The 25,876-nt window shown below is 29.7% G+C and overlaps 1 protein-coding gene across 3 annotated transcripts in view; it reads left to right on the forward strand.

The window, feature by feature from the left end:
• The window catches only part of ci (transcriptional activator cubitus interruptus), a 113,109-nt gene that overhangs the window by 65,818 nt on the left and 21,415 nt on the right, over positions 1-25,876 (forward strand). For all 3 annotated transcript variants that reach the window (XM_088184400.1, XM_088184402.1, XM_088184401.1), the window contains exon 3: positions 20,546-20,676. In XM_088184400.1, coding sequence (XP_088040526.1) covers positions 20,546-20,676 — 131 coding nt within the window. The remainder of the gene's footprint in view (positions 1-20,545; positions 20,677-25,876) is intronic.

Consider the following 25,876-nt stretch of genomic DNA (forward strand, 5'->3'; position numbering starts at 1 on the left):
AAATAACCCCATAATAAACAAGTCTATAAATTGTCCTTACAGGACAATTCAATCATAATATATCATATTATAAATAAAAGCCTATATGGATATTACTCGTACGCGCATAAGTGACCTTAACCTAATTCATTTAACCTTTTGGAGTCCTTTATCCAACCATTTAACCCTTTGTCCTGTTTTTACTGGCAGCCGCTGTGTCCATAAAGTCTGAAATTTTTTTCTCAAGTTATTTAAAATTATATCTTTAAAATAAATAATATTATTAATAAAATTAATAAATAAAACGCATTTTAAATATTTCATTTATTATATAAATATCTATATAATTTAATTTTTTTAATCCAATAAGATTAATATCAATTAAATTATAAAAATTAAATTTTAATAAAAAAAATCTGATAAAAACTATTAAAAATCAAGTAATTAAAAAAATTATGTTTTTTTAATTAATGTAATATGTACTTCTAAAATAATTTCTGCTAAAATAAAATTTTTCATACACCTAGTAAAATATAATATAGAAGAAATAGTTTAACCTATAAAAGGTTAACATTAAATCATTAACCTCCAGATCACTTTTCTTTTCACATGTTTCCTTTTATTCTGAAATATTTCAATAAAGTATCAATTTTATTGATTTAATAAATCTCATCTTTATTGTTTCGTTTAAATTCACTATTTTTTTTATGACAGTGTGTAGTAGTTTCAGTCTAAATTTGTGCCCACGCGCGAATGAAAAAATACAGTTTTATAATCCTCTGCCTTCAGAAATGCTCCGTCGTTTAAGTGGATACCTACCATTCCGAAATATAAGAAGCACCCCCCCAGATCATTTGCCTCTCTAGATTTAGCAGTTGCATGAAGACATTTTCGCTGCATTGACGATAAACTTATTAGTGCAACCATAAAACATATTATATTCTTATATAAGAGCTCTTGCTCAATCTAAAGCAATCCAACTTTTGTGTCGATTAGCCGAATTTCTTGGGTCTTTAACAGTTTTTTGGCATGTATACGACTGCTTACATACCCTTCTTTTTAATAGGCTTGTCCACATTTATTTGTAATCATATCAAATCTACGACAGTATTACGCATATCGAAGCACATTCGTTATTTTTACCCTTAACCCGATTTTTTTCACATTTAAAAATACTTAATAATGATTGATTTTTACCAACAGACTGAAATTTGTCTTGTTGATAAATTAATTAATAAATACAGACTAATATCCAATTTTTCATTTAAATTTAATTGTGGATTATTAGGCATTAGAATTTTTTTATAATATTTTCGCTAATTGGTTAAGTAGCCACAAATAACAATATAGACCTACCCATAAATAAGTCCGATAAATCCAACTGAATATTACGAATGTATCTAGAATTCTTATAATGCGTTTTTTTGCACGCTACTGTGAATAGATATAACGTACATTGAGAGAGACGCCGACTGGTGAGGCTTCGACCGACGTTCCGTATCAGTCCTTACATTTCTATCTAATGTATGAAAACATATGTTTTAAAATACCTAAATACTACCGTTTGTTTCTGCTTTTTGACAAGTTTCTTGAATGAAGAACAGAGTCTAGTATTTGATATTTTTTGTTGTTGATATGTTCGACACTTTTGTGACGTCAAAACCAACGTTGACTTTGCAGAAATGTATAGTTTGATATTCGAATATAGAAATTAGAAAAGACTGTTTGCGGTGCTCGACCGGGCGTTGAATAGAGACGTCTATCCGAATTAAGCTCAGGTGCGTGGTCCTCGGGTCCAGGTAAAGGACACAAAGCGATTGTTGCGCCCTTCTTTCGGCCCATTAGAAGCGTTTCGACACGCTCGGATGCCCTCAGCCCAGGGCTTCAGAGTTAGTAATCCCCGGATGAAAAGCGTCCGCGGCCCCTATTAGTGGTAATCTTTTCGAGTGCACAATGCACCTGTATTTGCTTTCAAGTTGCATAGTCATCTTCGTAATTGTGTGCGTGTGTGTGGCGTAATGGAGGGTTCGGAAAGCTGTTGTTGTTGTAGTAGTAATCAAGGTGGAATTTGGTTGTACAAAGGCGTTTTTAGGGGCAGTCCCATCTCTTCATGATACACAGTTTGATATAATCAAGCAGATTGTCGTTATTTAGGAATGACATTATATAATCTTTACCACTTATTGCACCAATTTATTATTTTATTCACACAGTTATTATACATTACTTTTTACCCTACGCGTTAACGGACCGCGAAGTTTCGCTATCACGCGAAAACGCGTGGACGGATCGTAATGTGTTAAAATACAGATTTATACGAATTATAGCAGCATATACAAATCAGCTAGTTATAATTAAATAAAAAAAACATGTGCTGATGGTTTATCGATTTTTTATATTTATTCGGAACAACTTAAATGCACCATCGTTTATATTCAAGATAGTATCTATTTAAAACGGATGGTCATTCTGCTTTGGACATTTTGGCAATGAAAATAAACCTAAAAGCATCCGTCTCGTAGGACCGGCGATAATCGAAAAAGTAAGGGTTCCAAAAACAGGTGTTTTGTTACCGCCATGAATCAATCAGTAATGGGGTTGGTCCTTTATGATATTTGAGATGTTATTGATGGCGGCGCGCGTGAAATTGCGTTAATAAACGAGACGGGGGCTAACGAGACGGTGTTGGCGAATTTGTAGGGAGAAACGGTCACAATATTGCCATGGTGGGGTCCGTTACCTGGCGACAAGGACCCACAGATAAAGTGGCGATAATCTTTGACGCCAACAGCCAATTATTGAGAGGTGGTGGCGACACCAAAACATTGATGTTTTTTTTCTGACAAAGAATTATTTATCTTGGCTACTTTTAAACGCGCCGCCTAAATAAAGTACAGTTACAGAACTGTCTACCTGATTAGTTATCGTTGAAAAAATGCTCTGTAATTTTATTTTTATTACCTTTACTATTTTATGTTATTTGTGTGCTGATATCTGTCAATTATTTTTGTTTATATTTTTTGTAATACCACATACTAGCATTAATTAATATTCGACTATAACAAAAAAGTTACACGTACATATTATAATCAGTACATACTTTTACACATGTATCAAATCAGATTCTTTATGGCAAAAAATGTAAAGTAGCGAATTGAAAATAAATATGTTTTTAGCCATTAAACTTGAATAAAATAATTAATACCAATAGTTTTCATTATACATATTATTTAATAACAAATTAAATCGTCAGTAACTTTTAAATAAAATAGTCAGTGTTATGAATGATCATTCATATTATTAATATCTTACTAGTTAATATTAATTAAAAATGTACAGTAGTTTTATAAACTTTGATTGCGGTTTTTAACCCATCATAGCGTCAAAAATGAATTATTTTTGAGATAAAATGCTAAGTAATAATGTCAGTTTTTAATTATAAATTGTCAGTAATATTGCCAAGACAGTACTTAAAGCTCCGATTAAGGTAACTTCTAAATATAATTTTAATTATTGCAATACTATTACTACATATGTGGTTAGTTTTTGTCATAAAACGCCAAATGCAACTTTTATCCCGTCATAGAAAAATAGCAAAAACTAATTTATTTTGTTAACAAATTAAATAAACATTTTTTTTAAATACAATAAATAACAAGTAACTTAGATTAAACTGTTGTAATATTAATATATGATCAGTAGTTTTTTATACATGGTCAGTAAAGCTCCGATTACGGCTAGTATTCCGTCATAACAACAAAACTAATTTATTTTGGTAACAAATTAAATGAACATTTTTTGGAATAAATAATCAGTAATTTAAATAAAACTGTCAGTAATAATATTACTATATGGTCAGTAGTTTTTCGTCAGTAAAGTACCGATTGCGACATAAAATAATCACTATTTTAATATAATAGATCAAATAACAATATAAAATTATTTTTTTGAAACAAAAAATATTAAATAATTTTAATACAACATATGATTTAGATATTTTTTATCAAATAAAAAATTAACTGATTATGATTTTAAATAATAACAAATTGAATAGTCAGTAACGTTTAAATATGTTGTCAGTTAATAATGACAAATATTCATTAATTTTGTTATAAACGGGTCAGCAAAGCTCTGCTCGCTAAAATTACATATAAATATAAATAAAACATGACATGTATAATATAGATAAACTCTTAAACATTAATGGATTATTATATATATATAGATTTGTTTAATAATAAAACTAGTGCTCGTTTGATTAAATTACTGATCACAATTAAATAAAAATACTGACCTAATAAATACATAAATTCGAAGTAGACGAATGAATATATTTGATTTTTGTATAAAACTATTTTATTGCATTTTATCGTTTTATGGTCATAACATTTAATATTAAAAACAGATCAATAAATAATTACGGTTAATTACTAACAAAAATCATAATATAAATTAATTCAAAGTAAACAAATTGAATTTTTCATACAAATATTTTATATCCGATTTATATTTCATAGCAACGCAAATTATCGTTCTACATTCAATCAAAATAGAACCAACCAATACATTTTAAAACATGACATTTTATATTAAAAACAGACCATTTATTTAAGTTACTGTCCATGTATTTTAACTGCTGATTATTTAAATTATTGACCAAAATAAAAATTACTGATTCAATTAATACAAGCCATTTATTTTTTCATTGCTTATATATCGTATTATCATCATATTTTTGTAGCAAATAATAATCTCACTGAATTTCATTAAAATATTTACATAATGCTCTATGGTAAAAATTACTATTTGCTAGCAAAAATAATAAATAAATACTATGAACGCATTAAATTAGTTGCTAGTATCTTAATTTATGGTTTTTAACTAAATGTAAAAACATCTTATAAAATACAACAATATCATTCATTTTTTTTCAAGCAGTATTTTCTTAATACTGTTTAATTATGTATGAATAATATAAAATAAGTATATTTTTTATCTGTAATAACAATATAAAACTTTTAAATGTAGATGTTTATAAAAATAAGCTGATAAAGATATCTTTAAAATGAAACCATTAATACATATTGAGTTATTTGATCTTTGTTGTCAGATTGTAATAAGAAGCAAACAATGGTTTTGCTTTAGAATGAACATTGTATAATAAGCATAGCGAGATTCGTATCTATCCGGACGTTGAATGCCCGAATTCGTTTTATAACCACTTAATTAACAAGAATTCCCAACGTTAGGAGTTAAAGAAGTCATAAAGTCACTTCTATATCGATTCCTAAGCAAAAAAAATAACATATAGGCGCTCATACATAAAGATATACAACACAAATGGGCGGGGTGATTTAATCGAAATGCTTATGCGATTTCAATATAATAATCTGGTAGCTCCCATACCTGTTTTAAATAACTCCATTATAACATGCTCGAGCCAGGTTTTTTTCTACCTGAGCTCCTCTCGCACACAGGTAGAGGCCAATTTTGCGCCAAAGGTGAAGCCGAGCTGTTTCTGCTACACATGCGTGTATGTAATTATAGGTTACGTGTGTAGAATCAAAAGTTGTGTCTTATCGCTCTTGATTGTGGTAGCAAAAAAATAAAGATCTATTCCATCCGCTCGATCGATCGGTTTCTTGCAGAAGATTTTTTTCACAGTACCTATCGGCAAAAGTGTCTTGATAAGAATTTACGGTGGTGTTTCTAGGAAGCTGGATAATGGAGTCGCATCTTGCTTCTGAACCATGGGGATCTTATTTTGTTCATGGGGGCTTTTTTTCGAACAATTCCAAGGAGTAGGACTGAGACCTTCGTCGCTGTTGCGTTGTTCTTTTGTATGGAATTCCATAAAATTGACTTTTTTTATTTTTACACCTTGCTTCCTAGCGATAGAAGTGTAGTGTCGTAGTACATCTTGTGTTTCTTAAACGTTCGTAATATATATTTTAGAAATTTCTGATTGTTATCACAGTGTAAATTATTAGTTTTAAAGGCAAATTTTTAATGCAAGTTTTGATACTTTTATTTTTTTTTTAAATATTATGTCAGTTAAATATATCAATAGTGACATCTTTGACTAAACTGATAAATAAATATGTACAATTGTTATATTTATAATCATTCTTATATTATTGATAGCTATCTAAATATTTTTAATGTATATAAATAAAATTGAAAGCAGAACGAATTATGTAGCTACATAAGAAAGTAAATTTATATTCCTTATTTATAATGCAGTATGATCTAATGCTCACTCTCTCTTTATCTAGTGTTTTATATGTAGAATTATTTATGTCCATAACAAATCGATCACAAGTTAATATTAGTAATAAAAACAATATGGTATAATTATATCCACAGTAAATAATTGCGCATCTATAGTTTTTAACTACATATTCTCTATTTAATTATACCTATATTCTAATAATGTTTTTGTTGCTATGTATAAATGGTCATGAAAATACAAGTAAATTTAAACTTATTAAATCGTGTGATTTGTAAAAAAAAAAGTTAAATGTGTCACCACATTTTTCATGTTAAATGTCATCTTATGAAAAAATTGCGCTGCGGCTCAATATTTTTGAATAATGATAATAAAATATTAACAACAATAAATCTAGGATTGTATTTAATTAAAAAAAAAACATTAGTGCTCAATTGATAAGCCTAATCTCATTAATGATAAATATCGAAGTTTCAATAATAATATTTTAATATGTACGAAACACGATGCCTTACATTATATTAGAATCACACAGAAAAGAGGTTAAAAAAATATTGAGCTATCGAAGTTTTCTTCGATAGCTCCAATCTTTTTTTTATCGAAGATTAAAAAAAAAAAAAAGATTATCACAATATAGCGAAGGTTTAAAAATATTAATCTATATTATTAATAACACTAAAACGGCTTAAACCTATTGTCATAATAAAAATCTTGTTCTTTAACGTTCATTTAATTTATAATGTGAGATTAATATTTAGTATCTCAAATTTAGATTATCTTTATTGAATCCACGGTGGGCGTGAATAAGTTGATAAGTCGAGATGCATGAAATTTTAAATTATTCGTTTTGGTTTTTTTAAACATATAATGCTGGACCGTATCATTTTATGCCAATCACCTAAACGCCTGTGAATTTAATGGAGTATGTGATTTGTGTCTAGAAACCTAGCGTTTCTGTATTTCAAGATCTGATAATGCTCAGTTTAACATTTGTATTTTAATTAACAAATGATTGCGCTTTTTCTGAAGCATCATATTTTTATAACATTTTGTCAAAAACAGGATAGTAATATGAAGTGTCATTATTACCAACGCTATCTATATAAAGGCCTAATAGTTCAGCCGAAGGTTTGTTGTGACGTCATAAGCGCAAGGCTTTGTAATGACATGCGTGCTTTTCATTTTAATTCCAAGTGTTTTATTATTGTTTATACATATATTATAGCATAATGTCAAAGGAGAGTTTCTTTCATCTAAATATAATATATTATTATGTCAAATTCTATTGAAATACATTATTTTAATTAAGACTTTTTATATTTAAAAAAAGTATTAATATCATATATAGCTCCAATGTTAATATTGTCTAGTAGATTATTGTTGATTGTTTTCATCTACTTTCCTAATCGCACATATTAATATTGCAATTAATTGTAATGAATCTGCGGTGCTAAAGTTTCGCAAAAATAGTTAAATTCATAATGTATAAGAAGAAAAAAAAACGGATATAAAAATACATTTGCATACTCACCGCAATTGGTATTCCTTGCTCTGATGACGTCACAAGTGAGCTATATGGCGTTGTAAAGTAGTTGGTATTACTATTACTTTTAATAGTACAAGTCTTATAAAGACAATTTTTTTACAATTATAGTTTTGATACTTAGTCAAAAAATAAACCCTCTGAATTTTTTCAAATGTGTACAAATAACCCAGAATTTATTTTTAACAGTAGTTCTCAATGTGATTAACAGTTATCTGAAACAATGTATTTTAAAAACATTTTTAGTAGAATATGAAGTGCTTTGTCAAATTGAAGCGCTTATTAAAATTTAGGTTTAATTTTTTCTTGAATAAAGAAAAAGTCCCTCCTTTTAGAACATTTATTTTATTTTAAGCTTTTAATAATAAATATGAATAGGCATCCATCCAATGGGATGTTTTCTTTACATGCCAATATCATAATAAAAAAATACTAATTGTTTATGTATAAACATATTGTAAATAAATAAATAAAAAATTTAGGCCCAAAAAAATCCATACAAATCATCATTTTAGATGAAATATTACAAACTTTCTTGGCTAATCTTGCATTACAGAACTTATTAATTTAAAGGCTATAACTATCTTTATAAGATGAAATCTAAACCATGAATCTGCAATCCTCTTCCTTCTGATAAAAATTGAATCAAAGATGCTGACTTAACCAATGACAAACTTTTTGATCTTAAAATTAAAAACTACTACAATTATAGTTTAACTGAAAATTTGATATTTTTGCCCTCCTTCTTTAACTTTCTCAGCGTCGAATTTACAATGATTAAATCTTGTTTTTTAGAATTGTTATTAATAAAATAGATTGTCCTATTCTATTACACTTATTTTTACATATTGTACAATTTTTATGAATAGATAGATAGTCGGTTCTTAAAAACAGGTCTTTAGAAATTCAAGTTTTAAGCCTAATAACCCTTTTATTGCCAAACGAAATTAGGCGGTGTATGCTAAAAATGCTAAAACATTTTTGGGCAAATATGTGATTTTATATACATATATATATTAAAAAATATTTCTGAAGATATACATTTTTTGTGTGAATTACTATGTATACACAAAAAAATAAAAACATAAATTTCTAAATGGCATAACATGTTTCAGAAGTTGATTTTTTGTATATGAACTATTTTTGAAGAATCCATAAATTTTTTTTAATAAAAATAAATTTCAATGATTAATATATCAGTTACGGGCCTCGTGTTAGGTAGCACACTGACAACATAGTCTGACGTAGTGGTGGTTAGAATAACACATTCGTTTGGTGATCACAACGAGATTACGAAGGCCGGCGGCGCCTCGTCCGCCGGCCTCATAGGGTTTATAATTAATAAACTTAAATATAAAAATCTACCGCAGTCCGTTAAAAGGGTAATGCATTAAAGTAAGTTATAAAAAATCAGTTAATATATGTCTTTAAGTACCTGAATAAATAATAATAAATATTAAGACAACAAGGACTTTGTTTTTAATATTTTAGACAACCATTAAAAGATCAACTCTTTTTATTATTAGATGCCATAAAAAATATTTATTAAATAGTGTATAGCCCCTGAGAGGGAATTTTTTTAAATAAGACAATTTTGTATATAAAATAAGTTCATAGGTCATCTATGTATGTTTGTAGAGTACGCTCGGGATAAGGATGCCGGTTTGTTATTGTGTGCGTGTACATGTATATGAGAGGGAGAAGCGATGTAGCGTATACTTCGTTGTCTCGCTTTCTCTTTTAAGGACAGTCGCTGATTCGTCAACGCTGGTATTCGTCATTAAAGTGCAGCGTGGCACAGAAGTTCGATCTTCTCTAGTGATTTATTTTAAATAATTTTGTGTTGATATTGGTTTAAAACCCAGATATGCCCACTGTCCCATGGGTAGGTCACTAAACTCGTGCCACTGTTTTTTATTTATAAATGAAATTTTAAGAGAACAAAATTTCTTGGGCATATCTGGGTTAATTGATATCAAGGCTTCAAATATACACTGTAAGTTATTCGTTCTCTTACCCGTGGATTAAAATATTTTTATTATTTTTCCATTAATCCGTACGTTGTTGGTTTTTTTACACTATTATCTGTAAGGCTTAAAAAGTTATTATTCTTATCGTTGCGCCAATGATATTTTTTTAAATTTATTAAATTGATTCCAATGATTTAATGGAGTCGTCGAGCCATTAAACAATCTGCGAATAATTTCTTTCACCATTTTATATCTTTTTGCTTTTGAAGAATAGCTAAAGACTTCATTATTTTTTTGACTAGTGAAAGATTTTGAATTTTGCAAATATTTAATTAATGACATAATGTCTGGTTTCTTCGATTGTATAATATATTTTTAATTGTCCGTTGAAATTTCCAACTTAGCTCAGATGTATGTATGTTAAATAAACATATATTTTCTTTTAAAATAAAATAATTAAATATTCTGAGCGAAATTGTTTTGAGCCACACAGTTCACGCACACAATAACAAACCGGAATCCTTATCCCGAGCGTACTCTACTATTAGTTTATATGTATAATTATTTGTATAGTATATTTTACTAGCTATAAACATATTTTTGCAAGTTTTTAATCATCCATGCATGAGAAGGTTAATAAATTAACAAGCAAGCAAACTTAAAAATCTAAAAAAAATATAAATTGCTCTTGAAATGTATTAAATTTAATTGTTGTAATTTGTAGCTGCGTTAGTTTAAATTTATAAGCTTTTGGGACCCCCTAACCGGTTTCAGTATAAATATATTCGGTGCATTATACGCCAACAATTCATCGATAACGAGCTAATCGTATGCAAATTTCGCCACGTACGACCGATCCGGGCGCGAATTATAAAGTCAATGTGAAATATGATCGGATTATAATAATATACACGATCATATTATATGATATGTAAATAAATAAATAAGAATCGAATCTATTAGTGGCTGCGTTGCGCAACCGTCGATTCGCGTGTTCCGCATAAATTGGCAATAAATTTAAATTAAGTCGATATTCTTATCGAAGAGGGTTATTTTTTAATTCAATCACAAGCTCGCGGATTTTGTGTGTGTGCACTTATATTTTCGGTGGGTAAATTTGCATAATTGTGTTTGGAAACACTGACGGCAGGACCGATTTGGCTCACGCACGCTCTTGTGTGCGCGGAACGTTGAACACTCAATCAGTCGAGGGCCCAGCGGTGCTCAAACCGTGAAAAAATCAATCAATAAATATAAAATTGAACGTTTGTTTGTAGAAAATAAAACAATTACAAAAGTATATATTAACACTTTACCTACCGGTCACATCAATTGGCGTCCTGAGCGTGTTGAACATTAAATACTGCGGACGCCAATTGGCGTCTTTTGCATATGGTTTTCACGTCAAATTAAAAAAATATGTTTAGTGTTTTATTTTAATTTTTAAGACATGATTAAATATATGAATGAATTTAAATTTTATTTTGAAAAAATATATATTTAGACATACGTATATAAAGGGAAATTTAAAAAAATAATAATTATATATATTTTGTATTTCTTCAATTTCAATCTTAATAACATGGTTAGAAAAATCAGACAGTATCAAAAGATACATCAATTTAAACAAAAAGCTGATATTTGCCCAGTAATTAGCGTAAGTCTCATAGTGAAACTGCCGGTCGGTAAAGTGTTAATGAAAAATAATTACATGGTGCTTTTGAAAATCCGTAAAATATTTCTACAATGCACATTTATGAGTGTGGCATTTGTGGTTTTTGTGAGTGTGGTATCATTAGTCTGTATCATTGTAATTTTTGGTAAAAAATCACGCGTGAGCCGGTGCGTTATCATTGTGCAAAATCAAATAGTTACTTGCTCACAATTCTGATCGTTTTCTTTGGTTTTTATCACGTAAACGATGTAAAACTGTAATATAATAATCCTTATTGACCGTAGTGAAGTATACCAATATAATCGAAAAAAAAAAACAGTAAGGAGAACCTTGACATTCGATCGAACTTGACGTAATTTTTTTTATTTTGCCTCTTCATGTGCGCTTTCAATGATATCATGTTGGAGCAATTCTGAGTCGTGAGAAATTTCATTTAACATTTGCTCAGTTGTTTTTGTTAAAAAATATGCCAACCAAATGGCTTTAAAAGCTAATTGTTTGAATACAATTTTACCCGGATTATTTTTTTCGGATTACCTTACGCAAATTGCGGAAACTGCAAAGTAATACTCCTTTTTTGTCTGTATTACTTGATGGTAAGAATTCGCATTAAACTGTAGCGCTATAATCCTAAAAAACTATAAAGAGAACCCTGACATTCGATCGAACTTGACGTACTTTTGTTTTGAATGTTTACGCTTTCATTGATATTATTGAACCGTAGTTTCGATTGCATAACCTCTTATTTAAGATAAGTCATATTTGTTGACGCTTTGGAGCAATTCTAAGCCGTGAGAAATTTCATTGAACAGCTCAGGTGTTTTCGTTTAAAGTGATTTGGACTAAATGGTTTGAAGGGCTAATTGTTTATTCGGATTAGGTTATACTCCTTATTGACATAATATCTGGTAGTGAGAATATGTAGTAAAGTAAACATACGTGTGAACAGAGTCGACCGTAGCTTATTTAGTGTTCCAGACAAAAACAAAATTGCTCCCCCCTCCTACACATTACATTTAAAATATAAGTTGATATACATTCAAATATACACCAATAATATTTTCCCATCAATTATATTTCGCATTTAAGACCTAGAAAATAGTAGATTAATGCTGAAAAATAGCGGCGAAAGCAACTGTATGGTAACCACAGAACAAAGAATATAATAGTAGTTAACCAAAGTGGACAGAGAAGAGCGACGAGAGAGAAAAACCCTAAGCTTTGCTAGCTAAAAAAATATTTTTGAACCCTTTGCTTCACTAACATTAAAAATATATAATTAAATTATTAATAAACGTAAAATTAGTATCTATATATATTTAAAAAAGTTATTAGAACATAGCTTGCAGTTTTAAACATTAATTAATCGTTTTGAAGACGGCACTTCAATTGACATATTCTCAAAAATAATTTATAAATAAGTTGAATATAAAAATGTAGGTGCTTTATAGCATTTAGAAGGTTAAATAAATACAGGTAATTTTCAAATATCATTTACTAGCTGTATGAGGTAATTTTTAGTGTTTTATGATTCTTTGTGGTCTTTGATCGTGTGCACGTGGTTGCATTTATGCTCACCAAGATTTTTTTTAGCAACACGAAATGTCGCGTTAATTTTTATTTTTTGCGACCCTCTGGAACTGACACCCCATACCACCTGTGTGTAAATCTAAATAATTAGGAGAACCTTGATATTCAATCGATTTTGCCATGCACTTTTGGTATTGTTTCTTATTGAGGTGCATTCTTTAAGACGATCGGATCCTTGTTTCGCTTTAATATTAATAATAATCATGTAATAAATTCAGATTGCAGATACATAATTAGAAATTAAAATTAGATCTGCAGATGATTTACACACCCCTCGAGCATTTTTTAAAACATTTAAGGTTTTACCAAAATCAGCTAGAAACAATTGCGAAGAAATTAAAAAAAATTTTTTAATGAATTTATGCAACTTTAATCAAATAAAATTAAGTCAATAAATTATAGATATAACATATCATTAAATAATTGTTATTTTTATTTTCCTTTTATTATGTTTCTTATTTTTTTCCCTTTAAAATTGTATAATAAATATTTTAAGTGTATGTATTTATTATATTTTCTTAATGCTTACGCTATTTATTTGTAATGTAATGCATTAAATTGTAACCACAGAATGAGTTATTTCTTACTCATGCGGAATTATATAAAAAATAACTATACACCTATGCATATTTAGGATGCTGATATCAACAGTTTTTTCTTAAATTTCTACCTTATATTTAGCGATTATTAAACACAATCTCCTTATATTTTTTACATTTTAACCATTACGGTCAGCTATACTATAATATAATATATAATTTTAAATGTAAATTTAAATATTTATATGTTTTGCTAAAAGGTTGTATTTTTTTCATGCCACAAACATAATTATAAATGCCATCTCTTGATAAAAGTTTAAATCTGTATTACGTTTAAGCTTAAAATACATTATTTTTAATCCTCGAAACCTCGCGAACAAACCGCAAAGTTTCGCTATCACGCGAAAACGCGTGAATGGACCGCAATGTGTTAATCGCTGGTTGATGTACTCGGCCGCCTCTCTTATATCTCATCATCACTTGAAATCGTTTATACCACTCATAAAACAATTCCAACATTTTATCACCGCACTTAATTCCATTTTAACGCAAAATCCAATGTAAATTCTTCAAAGTTAATAAATGTCAAAATATGTCCTATACGCCCAATATGGTTATTCCAACTAGCTTATTTTTAATATATGACTAATTTTATACCCCTGCGCTCTTTCTGCGTCGAAATGGATAATTTTACGATAAAACTTGCGAATTAATAATTTACGGGAAAAAATCGATTTGCATGCTAATAAATACAAATTTAATCAATTTATTTGCCAATAAGAGATAAAATGCGAGTGGCGCCTATTTTAATACTGAGCACACGTTTACTGATAATATTTATATTTGTTTGGCTGACGTGTACTGATATAAGTAAACTAAGCTAAGATTGCCAACAAAAAAATCAAGAAGTCCTCTTTGATTAATTTGCTTTGTACTTTAATTAATTATTTGAAGTCACGTTAAATAACGGTGCGTGTTGTGCCACGGTTAGTAGTGTGTCCCCTAAGCTAGAACAGTAAATGTTCATGTTTCTAAAATCAAATTTGCTGAGAAAGTCATTAACTGTAATTATTTTCTTAGTTTCTTAGGTAAAGAAATTAGAGACTATTTTTTAGCTCAAAAACTGCACATTCCAGCAGCGAAATTAACACATCATCAACATTAGTTAGATTTAATTAGGAGCCAATGGACGCTGGCAGGTGCAGTTTGCGTGTTGCCCAAATCCGACAATAATTATCTTCTGCGGATGAGACCCCAAAGCGAGAAAAAAAAGATGGACCAACATGTGAGGTTCGAGTCGGGAATCATCTTCATTATCCATTTTCCACCTTTTGCTTCAGTCTAAAACGCGGGTGCCATATTTTTTTTGGTGAACGCCCACATAATGGTATTGTGATATCTTTATTGATGAGGTGGCGACACCAAAAATATCTTCCACCTAATCCTTGATTTATTTATACATGTTCGTCTCAAGATATGAATTTTTACCAGATTAATCACGGAGTTTAAGAAATCTTAGAGAACATATATATTAGGAACAATACGAAAGACTAGTGGTTTAATACTTAAAATACATTTGTTCGAATTTAATATTTTTCAATTTACATTAGTGATTACTATATAATTATAATTCTGATCGATTATTCCGGATTAGTTTTGCGTGGATTTTCCTTATATCTCTGATGAATATTTAAAATAAAATCGATCTAGGTCATGCATAGTAACATCTTTTGATTGTAAACAGTATTAATAATCTATAATTACTGGTGTCTCATTACTTACTTAGTAGTTATTGATTGTGTTTACTTGGTTGAAACGAAGTAGGCTTTTTATATAATTCTTGTCATGTTATAACAGAAGATCTAAAATAAATAATTAGATGGTTCGAATACTTATGAAATCTCTTATATATTTAATTAAATACAAAGTTAAAAATTCGGCTAAGTATTATAGATGTAAGGAGAGAGAGGACCAGAAATAAGAAGAAAGAAAACTACTCTCTTATTTAGAATGGTATTGAACAATAGTGAGAATGATTGCCAAGATATGATAACAAAAAAGTATTAGATGTAACTTATTAACAGTAAACATCTTATTGCCAGTTTTATTAAAAATAAATAGATCAAGCAATTTATATATATATATATATATATATGTTATTAAAATGTTTTGTCCACACGTATTGGAAAAGTGTTTTTTGACTGTCAGGTCCTATGTTCATAACGTCTAGATATTTATAAATTATTTAAAATTAATAATATTATAAATAAAATATTTATTTATTATATAATATAAATATTTCTGTATGTTTTAAAATTCTTGAATTAATATTTATTGAATTCCATTCAATTATAAAAATTAAATTTCAATTAAAAAAATAATATAAAAGAAATAGTTTTTTCTTTTTATTATATTTAATGAGCATTACATTTTTTGGGCGACACTAGTTTAAAAAATATGGACTGCAAAGGGTTATAGTAAATGAGTCTAATCTTAGATTATCGCCCTTTAATAATCCCAATTGTGTATAACATTAGCTACGTTTATTATATCGTTCAGAAAAACGCTTAAATAAATTACAAAATCAAATTAAAATAGCAATCAAACCCAGCAATTAAACTTGGGATAATGAACTAAGCTAATTGACTGCTAAAGATTTTACGTCGCGAAACCTCAATAATTAAAATAATCGTAAAATATTGATTTCACCGTTGAAGGTTAAAGTTATTGCATACAGATACATAAACCATTGCACATAATTTAAAACAGCTAAAAAACATATTAAAAATAAAATAATATATTATTTTGCAAAAAAGGATATTGTAACATCTCGCTAATTGAAAAATATGTCTTATTACTTATATTTTTGCTTGTTTATATGTGTAAAAGTAAGCTGATGCAATAGTTCTTCGTAAACCGGGTACGGACCCTATGCTAAATTTTAGTTACTGATCAATAAGTTATCAATGACAAGTAATATAAATGAAAAAGGGAATCCACTAAGACTCGCTTCAAATGCTGCATGGAATGTCCACAACTCGATGTTACACCTTGCCTTAAACATATATACTGTAACAATTTGCCTTTATTAATTATTTATTCGCTACTGTACATCAATTAGATATGCGTGAACTTCATATCTGGTGTGATTCCGATACGTAAAACTCATTGAACTCAACTCATATAATCTGTTAATATTTTATTACCGTAATTTACTGTCGGATTTAATGAAAATTCATTACAAGTGCTATATATTTATATAGCAGTGTTCCACTGGATAAATTATGGGGGCACTAAAATGAACATTCTACCATAAGTTTATACTTGAGGCTGATAATTACTGTGCAGATTCTCAATCATGCTCTCTATATCCACGGGCCGATAGACCTTCGTGGATTATATACTGCCTCGGTTCCGATTTTATTGATTGTTAAATATCGTTTTTATGTGTACGTCCACCTCCGCTCTCGCGGTCGGTGTCTTTTAGCATCTCGGACCTCCTCCGCTAGTCCCTATATCTGAGGTCCAGAATTAATGATGATATCAAGGTATCACGCAACACGCACCTGCCCTCCGTTCTCACAATAATGACGTGATAAATTAAGGGTTAACCGATTCCCCGAGATTCAAGATTCAGCGTGTGTTGTTTGGTTAATTTATTGGGTTAAACAGTGTCAAAAAATGCCAGCTGCCAGATACACCCTTCGCGGTCTGCATACGATTATCGCGTTGAACCGCCCCGGTCTTCAATGGTGTCTAATTTGGATTTATTACTAAATTATGCGCGACGTCTGTCGCTAAATCGAATATTATTATCGATTACTATCTACAATCGTAGTCATTAAATGGGCGCGTGGATACTTTACAATTGTGGACTGTTTATGCATATGCATAATTTTATATATTCAGTAATGTATTTTATATTAAATGGAAATAGTAAGCTCTAGTTTATTGATTTATGAATCGTTACTGATTTAGTGCATCTGTTGGGATTCTATATCTCAGGAGAGTCCTCTCTAATATCGCATTGAATCATTTTACATTAATCGATAAGCTAAAGAAGCTGGTTGTTGATTGTGTTTACCTGGTTGTCATGTTATCTTTAATTATTTTCCACCAAAAATCTACCATAGTTAAACAAAATATTTTTTTCCCTTTTTTTCTGTTACTTAATAGAATCAGAGTGACATTTAAAATTTGCTATCAATCTAAAACAATCTTCGTAAACCAATTCTTCATTTATACAATAAAAAAATTTTATGATATTTTATATCCTAATTTTTTTCTTTACTCTACAGATTTATACACTTTCGTAAAATCCCTACAGATTCAAATTTGTTTCGGATTTCTTTTATTTCTATATACAATAGTTACATTATTTCTTAAAATTAAACATTTTTATTCTAAACAAATTAAAACAATCTTAAACATAGTATATCGTATGATACTATTTTTATAGTTTATATATTCCATATATTTTTATTAAATTACATTATTTACAAAAACCCATTAGCGAGTCAAAGATAATTATATATAAATTACGCATATGTGCGTCAGCGGTTTGTTATGTGTAAAGGTAGTCAAGATTTAAAGTGTTGACCTTACAACCCCATAGGTATATATAAAAGGCTAAATGGTTGTGTGGGTGTGTTTTATCAACTATTTAAGTACTCTTATAAGAACGACTTTTAATCAGTGGTTCCTAAAAATTTCACTCATTTTTACGATTTTTTTTAAATTTTTATTTATATTTTTATTATTTAAACGTTGAATTAATAATTTATTATAAGGTCCTTTCTTTTACACCAATCTTATGAGAAAAATCTCTTAACCTTTTAGTTGCCGAAATTTAATAAATCGGCTTTAACTACTTTTATTCGTAAACCTATCCTTAACTTTAATTAATTTATAGATTAAAAAAAAATTTCAATTGCCAGATATTGATTATTTTATGATTTTTTATATCCTTATTTTTTTTACCATACAGATTAATACACTTTCGCAAAATCACTACGAAATCAAATTTGTTTCGCATTAATACAAGAAAAAAAATTGAGAATATTTTTTTATTGCTATATAATTATATTATTTCTTAAAATTTAACCAATTGAATGAAACGTATTTATTTTAAACAAATTAAAATAAATAATTTCCTCAACATAGTATTACGTATATGTGATACTATTTTTATAGTTTATATACTCCGTATATTATTTAAAACTTTTCTGATACTAAATGAGATTTTTTACAAAGACGCAGTAAGTCAAAGATATTTTTTACAAATCACGCATATGTGCGTCAGCGGCCTGTAATGTGTCAAGTCTTAAACAAAACTCAGGTAGTCTAGATTTAAAGTGTACCCCACAACTCCATAAGTGATTGAAACAGGTTTTATGTTTATGTAAGTGTTTTAACTATTTAAGTGCACTTATTTAAAAATGATAAAAAGACTGTTTTAATCAGTGGATCCCAAAATATTTTTTACCCATCCATTTTTAAGATCATTTGCAATCTATTTTTACTATTCAATATTTTCATTATTTTAATGTTAATAATAAGGTATATATAAGGGTCTTTCTTTTAAACCCATATTGTGAGGAAAATGTCTTAACACTTTGGTTGCTGAAATTTAATAATTCTGCTTTTACTTCTTTTACTAGAATTGTGTAATTCGATGTTATTATTGAAGAAACAATTAGGTACATTTTGATCGACGGTTTTAGAAACAAATGATATTTTTTGGAACGTTAGATAGTAATACCAAATGGGTTATTCATATTGCAATTTGTAGTAATTCTTCTTAATGTTTTAGAATAGTATTGTATGTTTTTTTAATCAATAATTCACGAGAAACGTAAATCTCGCAATAAATAATTTTATTTGAGAACCGCATATTATTACTCAATTAAAAAAATATCGTTCCTTTTTTCATCGAAAAGTTTTTGCCCTGAAAAATACTTATTTTCTAACAAAATGCGTTTCTAAGCCGAAAACACGTTACATATTTTTCGTTTTAGAGCAAAAACTATATATCCATATTTAAATAAAATACCCATGTCAATTTTAATTTAATTCTTATCTTTATTTAAGTGTATAATGATTTATTATGCTTAAGTTTAAGTACGAATGTAGTAATTTAGTAACTTCTCCACAACATAGAGGATATAATATATTATGTTCTGTTGCCTTTGGCGCAAAATTCCTTGAATCATCCCCTCGCGTTTCTAGCATTTCAAAGGATCATGTTTCCTAGTTTTGCCAACATGGCGAGCACATGTTTTGAGAAGTTAGATAAATCAAAACTAACCAATTATACGTCGACGCTTTTAGGTGTGTATCCTTGTTAAATGCGTTTATGACGAACATGTGCAGGAAGAACTGCGGAAACTGGACAAAAGCTGTGATTCATTTGCGGATATTTATTTATAATCATGTCATGTAAAATTGTAGGAAATGATGGAGGAAAAACATTTAAATACACCAAAGGGCGATGATTCATTTTCATAAAATAATGTACAAGATATATGTGAAACGTTTTATATATATCGAAAAAATATTTGAATAAACCAAATGGACGTTTAAAAAGTGGCCTTAATTATTGACAATTTATTTAATATATTGCATACACTTATATACAGTTTGGAAAGCACTAGTATATTGATAAAAAAATATGACGCTAATAACCTCATACCAATATACTCACTAATTTATTTATTTACATATAAGTTTATGATTAATACCCATAAGATATTTGTAATTATTAAATAATAAAAATACTGATTGATCACCACAGATTAGGTTTCCCTAAATTTTCTTAATCTCACGGATGCATATCCTGATGAATAATTAAAATAAAATCGAGCTATGTCGTACACAGTGATATATTGATTTTTTCACTAATTGGTAGTTGTTGATTGTGTTTACATGGTTGTGAAGATTTGCAATAAATTAATTTCGAGTCCAGTGAACCGATTTATAAAATTCTAACGCTAATTAATTATTCATTTTTGCATTTTTCAGATTATCAGCATCCAGCCTCCACGGGGAACTTCAGTATCTGGCCGCGAGGGCTTTGGCCCACCACCCACCGTTGCCCTACGCCAGATCCCCTTACGATCTGTACGGAGGGCACCCCGCCGACAGTCTGAGAGGTACCTTTTCACTTTTTCTACACGCGAAAAATAAGTAAAAAAAAGTAAATAACCGGTATTATTTGCTGCCTGAATCGCCAGGATCGTTGGACCGTGTTAACGAGAGGTAGCAATAGTTTCGGTAACTCAACACCTCTCGTTTTCCGGTCGAGAGAACACCCCGCGACACATGGGCCAGAATTGGGATTTTCATTCAACACTGCGGTCAACCTTCGGATGCCAAAAAAAAATGGGAAGTAAAAAAAGCGCCCTTCAGTCTGACCCCAAATGTTAAATTGAGTGACCATCGACGGTGTCGGGTGTTAATACTTAAATTAAAAAGTGAAGAAGTCGAAGGAAAAGTTTCATTAGTAATAAAAACTACTGATTCTAATGTTACTTTGAGGACCAGTAGTTATTTGTAATTATATATCAGTGCAACAAAGTCCTTTTCTTTTTCTAGCAAAAAAAGCTGTAGAAAAATCTAGATTTGACGCGAGTGATAGTATCGACATCTAGTTTTTTCTATTCTTATATTGATAAATTAATTATTTACCTATTCTAAAAATATGTTCATATGCACCTATAATATAATCAGACTGTCTTTTCTCGGTATAATCTACTACTGAATATGCAGAATTCAATATGCACGTCATTAATTCTTTGATGCAATGCTTCGTAACCTGAATCTTGATTTGCATATTAATAGTTCATAAATGGATTGCCGCCGAAATAATATATCGCCAATTTTTTTGTGGTCAGTTGCGTACAATGGTCACCAAGTACTCCCTCCCTAGCAATTAAACTTGGAAACAAAGCGGAAATGAGTATTTTTTTACTAGTAATAAAACATGCTGTTTCGTACAGTATGTTGTTCAATTAAAATTGTAATCAACCTTCTCCTTATGGTGCAAAAATAACGCGCGCAAATAACTGCGCGCACCGGTGATGTACACTTGGTATACATGTATAAATTCGAAACGTAAGAACGTGCTGAAATTCGCAATAATTTTGTATACATCCGCTTCAAACGAGTGTTCCCGAGTAATCCAACTCATTTATTCGGTTTTTCTTAATATTTGCGCAGCTATTCGAAGTTATTTTATTAAAATATTTTGTGCGTGACAAAATTTATTACTTTATTTTCTAAGCTTGGAATTCTAAATACTTGTGGAAAAGACAGCTCTTGTTATTACGAATGATTCGTCAATTACCGAATTTCAATTTAAAATGCAAAACACGATTCTATCATTCGTGAATAATAAAAATACTGTTTGAAATTATCATAATATCTAAAATATTTGAATATTTTATAAAAATAACAGAAACGTTGGATGTATTGTTTAACCGTCATACTTTTAGTTTTTTTTATGTGAATACCTAAAATGTAATTTAATCTAATATTGCAAAAATTAATGACACAAAATTTAATTTTTAATGCATTTTTGACTTTGGATGAAATGCATTCGAATATGGGTTAGCAGTATTTGGCCGCTAGTAGGCGCGTATTATGTCTGTGTGTTTTCAACAGGCAACAGCAGAAACAATGAAGTTAAAGTTAAGAGCCAATTTAAAATACGAAACGTGCATTGAAATGCATTGTTATTTTTTAAATATATTTAAAAAATCACAATAAATTTGTAGCTTATGCTACATTAATATGAACTTAACCCTTTGAACGCGGAAAGCGACTAAAGTCGTCCAATTGATTTTTTTATCTCTTTACGCAAAAATTAGTAAAAAAAATGCTTTTCAAGAAAAATTTTTTTTTTGTGAATTAACATAAAATATCATTTTAAATGAATAAAAATTAAAAAATCAAAACATTTAAACACAGTATCAAGATAAAATTTGCATTTAAAAAAAAAAAAAAAAAAACAATAAAATATTATTTTTCATAACGCGTTCAAAGGGTTAAGTGATTTATTTAAATTTTTCGCACTGATTTTTACGAATATTTTTAGATTTATTATTCGGTATTTGTATAGTTTGACCGGAAGTTTCTCTTACCTTCGCTTCACATGCTAAATTTATTCCAGCCATTATTTTTTTCATCTAAAATTTAATAATATGTATATATATAAACAAAAATAAATGTATTCAATAATGAAAAATCAATTTGAAAACCATTACGCAAACGTCACTCCAAAAACATACTCATACGTTAGACTGTGTTGGAGAAATGATGCCTGATTTTTACATATTTGTTGACATGTAAACTCACTTTACATCAAAGGAAATAAAGGATCTTAATTCGCACTGTGAGAATTTTTTTGATTTGTTTTAAATTACCTTTAAACATGCATATGGAAGTACAGATAAACCGTAATAAAAAAAAATCTGAACACAGTTTCATATATTTTAACGCCTCTTAATTTTTTTTCAAAATCCTTCTGACACTTTTCGAAACCTGTGATTAATTCTCGGTACTTTTGGTAGTTTTGTACAAATAATAGAAGCAGTTTACACTGTGATCACGTCTTCTCGAACGCACAGTAGTCCTTTGTTTGCCATCAAATAAGCGGTACGGTTGTATCGCCATGTTCATCGTGTACAGAATGTTCGAAAGACACTATTGAATATTTAATATGGGAAAACGTGACTTTTGTACGATGGGTATTTGCAGGAAAATGACCAAATTTTATACAGCTTCATGAAGTATTTATAAAAAAATAAGTACATATGAAAACATATATCAATAACCACTGATGTTCTTCTAATCCAATATTTGATGTTCTTCAGCTAGTCTTATGCTATAATTTTGATTTTAAATTATTCCGTAAGTCACGCGCCGCTTTTCACATAATTTCTGGAACATCCTGTACAGCCGCAAGATCGTTCAGTGGTTGAAAAGAGCCGGTATGCAGACGAGCGAGTGCACGGTTCAGTGCTCTGCTCTGTTTATTTTCACACTCAATTATACGACGCGTTATGTGCGGTTACTTAGTTTGTTCCAACGTTTACTTTTCTTTAGTTTGAACACTGAAACGTGACCGGACGACGGGCGTAATGATACAAACAATAACGACCGGCAGCCGATATTGCGTATTATTTATATTTAATAAATATTGAAATAAGCTAATAGGCGTATGTGTTGAATAATCAAATTTTGTAACACGTTCATGTGTCACACTTGATTGCAATATCGGTAGTACCGATCCGGTATTGGGGCAAACATCGACCTTTGATAATACCGGTATTAAAAAGTGAAATACTGGCAGTACCGATTTTTTTTCAAATTCGTACACTTTATTTGTTGAAAACGACATTTCCATGAATTATAATTATGAAAATGACAAAGCATATATTGGTTGAAAGCAGAAGTAGAGAATAATGCGATACGATAATGACAAAAATGGCATTTTATGTATTTTTTAACATCGTAATATATTCTCTTGAATAAATAATAATAGGTACGAGTTAAAAGGAACGAAATAACAGTGTTAACTATATGCCAAGTCGCATAAAAGCTCGTTTGGGGGTCCGGTCAATTTACCATAAAACTTGTTTTTAAGAAAATATTTTTTTTTAAATGCAGATTAAGCTTCTGAACACTTTTTGTTTGAAACATTTTTCAGTAAGATTTCATTTCGCGAAGTTATGACACATTACATTTTTAAATTGGCCGCCATTTTGTAAAAAAATATGTAATTTTTTCATACTGAATATTAAGGGGGTGCTTAATAATTCTAGACGATACTAAAAATTCAGTTCTTAATCGTCAAAACAAAGGAATTAAGAGCGTTAACTTTTCTGCAAGTCTCAAAAAGGCTCGTATGGGGGTCCGATCGATCTGATACATCGCTTGTTTTGAAGCAAAAAACTATTTTTTTTATATTTAATTTCGATGAAGGTTAAGCTTCTAAGCGTTTTATATATAGCGATCTTTTACGTAAAATTAAAATCTACTGAGTTATGAGTGTAAGTTTTTAAACTTGCCGTCATTTTTCGCCTCTTTATTTTCTATATATATGAAGTCGAACTAAGATCGAACATCTCCATTTAAATTATAGGCTATGCATATCGAAAATGTTTACGGTGTAGTACATCATATACCTTTTCCGAGCTATTAAAATGCAAATTCCAACTAGGCAGATGATTCCAGTTTTTTTCATAGCTCGATGAACCAACAACAGGATACCAATGTTTTACCACCTTCGTCAAGGTTCAATCTTAAATTGACCGGAACAACTACCTTAGGTATGCACCGTTTGTAGCTTATTTCTACAGAAGGATGCTCGATTAAAACGCTACCGTCATACGAATAGCCGCATTATTCAAATCTGCTCATGTGTCCATCTGTCTTGTGTCGTTTAGAGACGATCGCATTCCCTTACCCACTGCTAAAGGAATCCGTTAATTGGCTGAAGATTCGCGAGTCCAGAGACTTAGAGGTGAAAAACTCGAAAGATTCCTCCCTCGGAAAGGTCCGGTTTGGAAACAATGGGAAATGTGAGCTCGCAATGCCGTCACGACCACTTTCCTATTCACCACGATTAGTGTCGTGATGTTGCAAGGCGTTGGTCTGACCATAATCTTATGGACAGATTTGTATTGAGTACACCCGATGGTGTAGAATTTCAATGCCCTTCTGCAAGTAGAAAGTTTTATGATTCAAAAAGCACAATTTTTATTTTTACTAGCCATGAAAACTTTTGATAGAGATCTCTAATGTTTTTAGATACCAGGTTGTTGTTACGTTAAAAAGCGCCACTTTCTCAATCCTAAACAGTCCAGTTTTTGTACCGATTTCTTATGTTTTGTTAGTTGGGGTCCGGAAAATTTATTGCCCGCAGTTCACCGTCAGCAATTAATCGCTAGCAGCTTATCACCGCGTCAATTGATCGCAAAAACAATTTATAGCCTACAAATGATCGTCAGCATATTTTAAGGCTACGCAATACATATAATTTATTGGTCATTTTAAATTGAAAATAAGGTATGAAAATATGATTTTTTTACTTGCCACACCGTTCATCAATTAATGAATAAGCGAATATTTCTAAACACACATACGGTAAAATATTCTAGCGATCATTTATAGGCTATAAATTATTTATGCGATCAATTGTGTAGTGATCAATTGCTGGTGATAAATATTCCTGGACTTCTGCTAGTCTTCGCCGCTGGATTTCCCATAGATATGCGCTAGCGACAAAAACTTACAACTCAAAAAGAATATTAACAGTCGTAAAACTTATCAAATTTTCAGAAGCAGCTA

The sequence above is a fragment of the Plectrocnemia conspersa genome, unplaced genomic scaffold, assembly GCF_051122295.1.
Source record: "Plectrocnemia conspersa isolate PC_06_02 unplaced genomic scaffold, ASM5112229v1 ptg000004l, whole genome shotgun sequence".
NCBI classification, from domain to species: Eukaryota; Metazoa; Arthropoda; class Insecta; order Trichoptera; family Polycentropodidae; genus Plectrocnemia; species Plectrocnemia conspersa.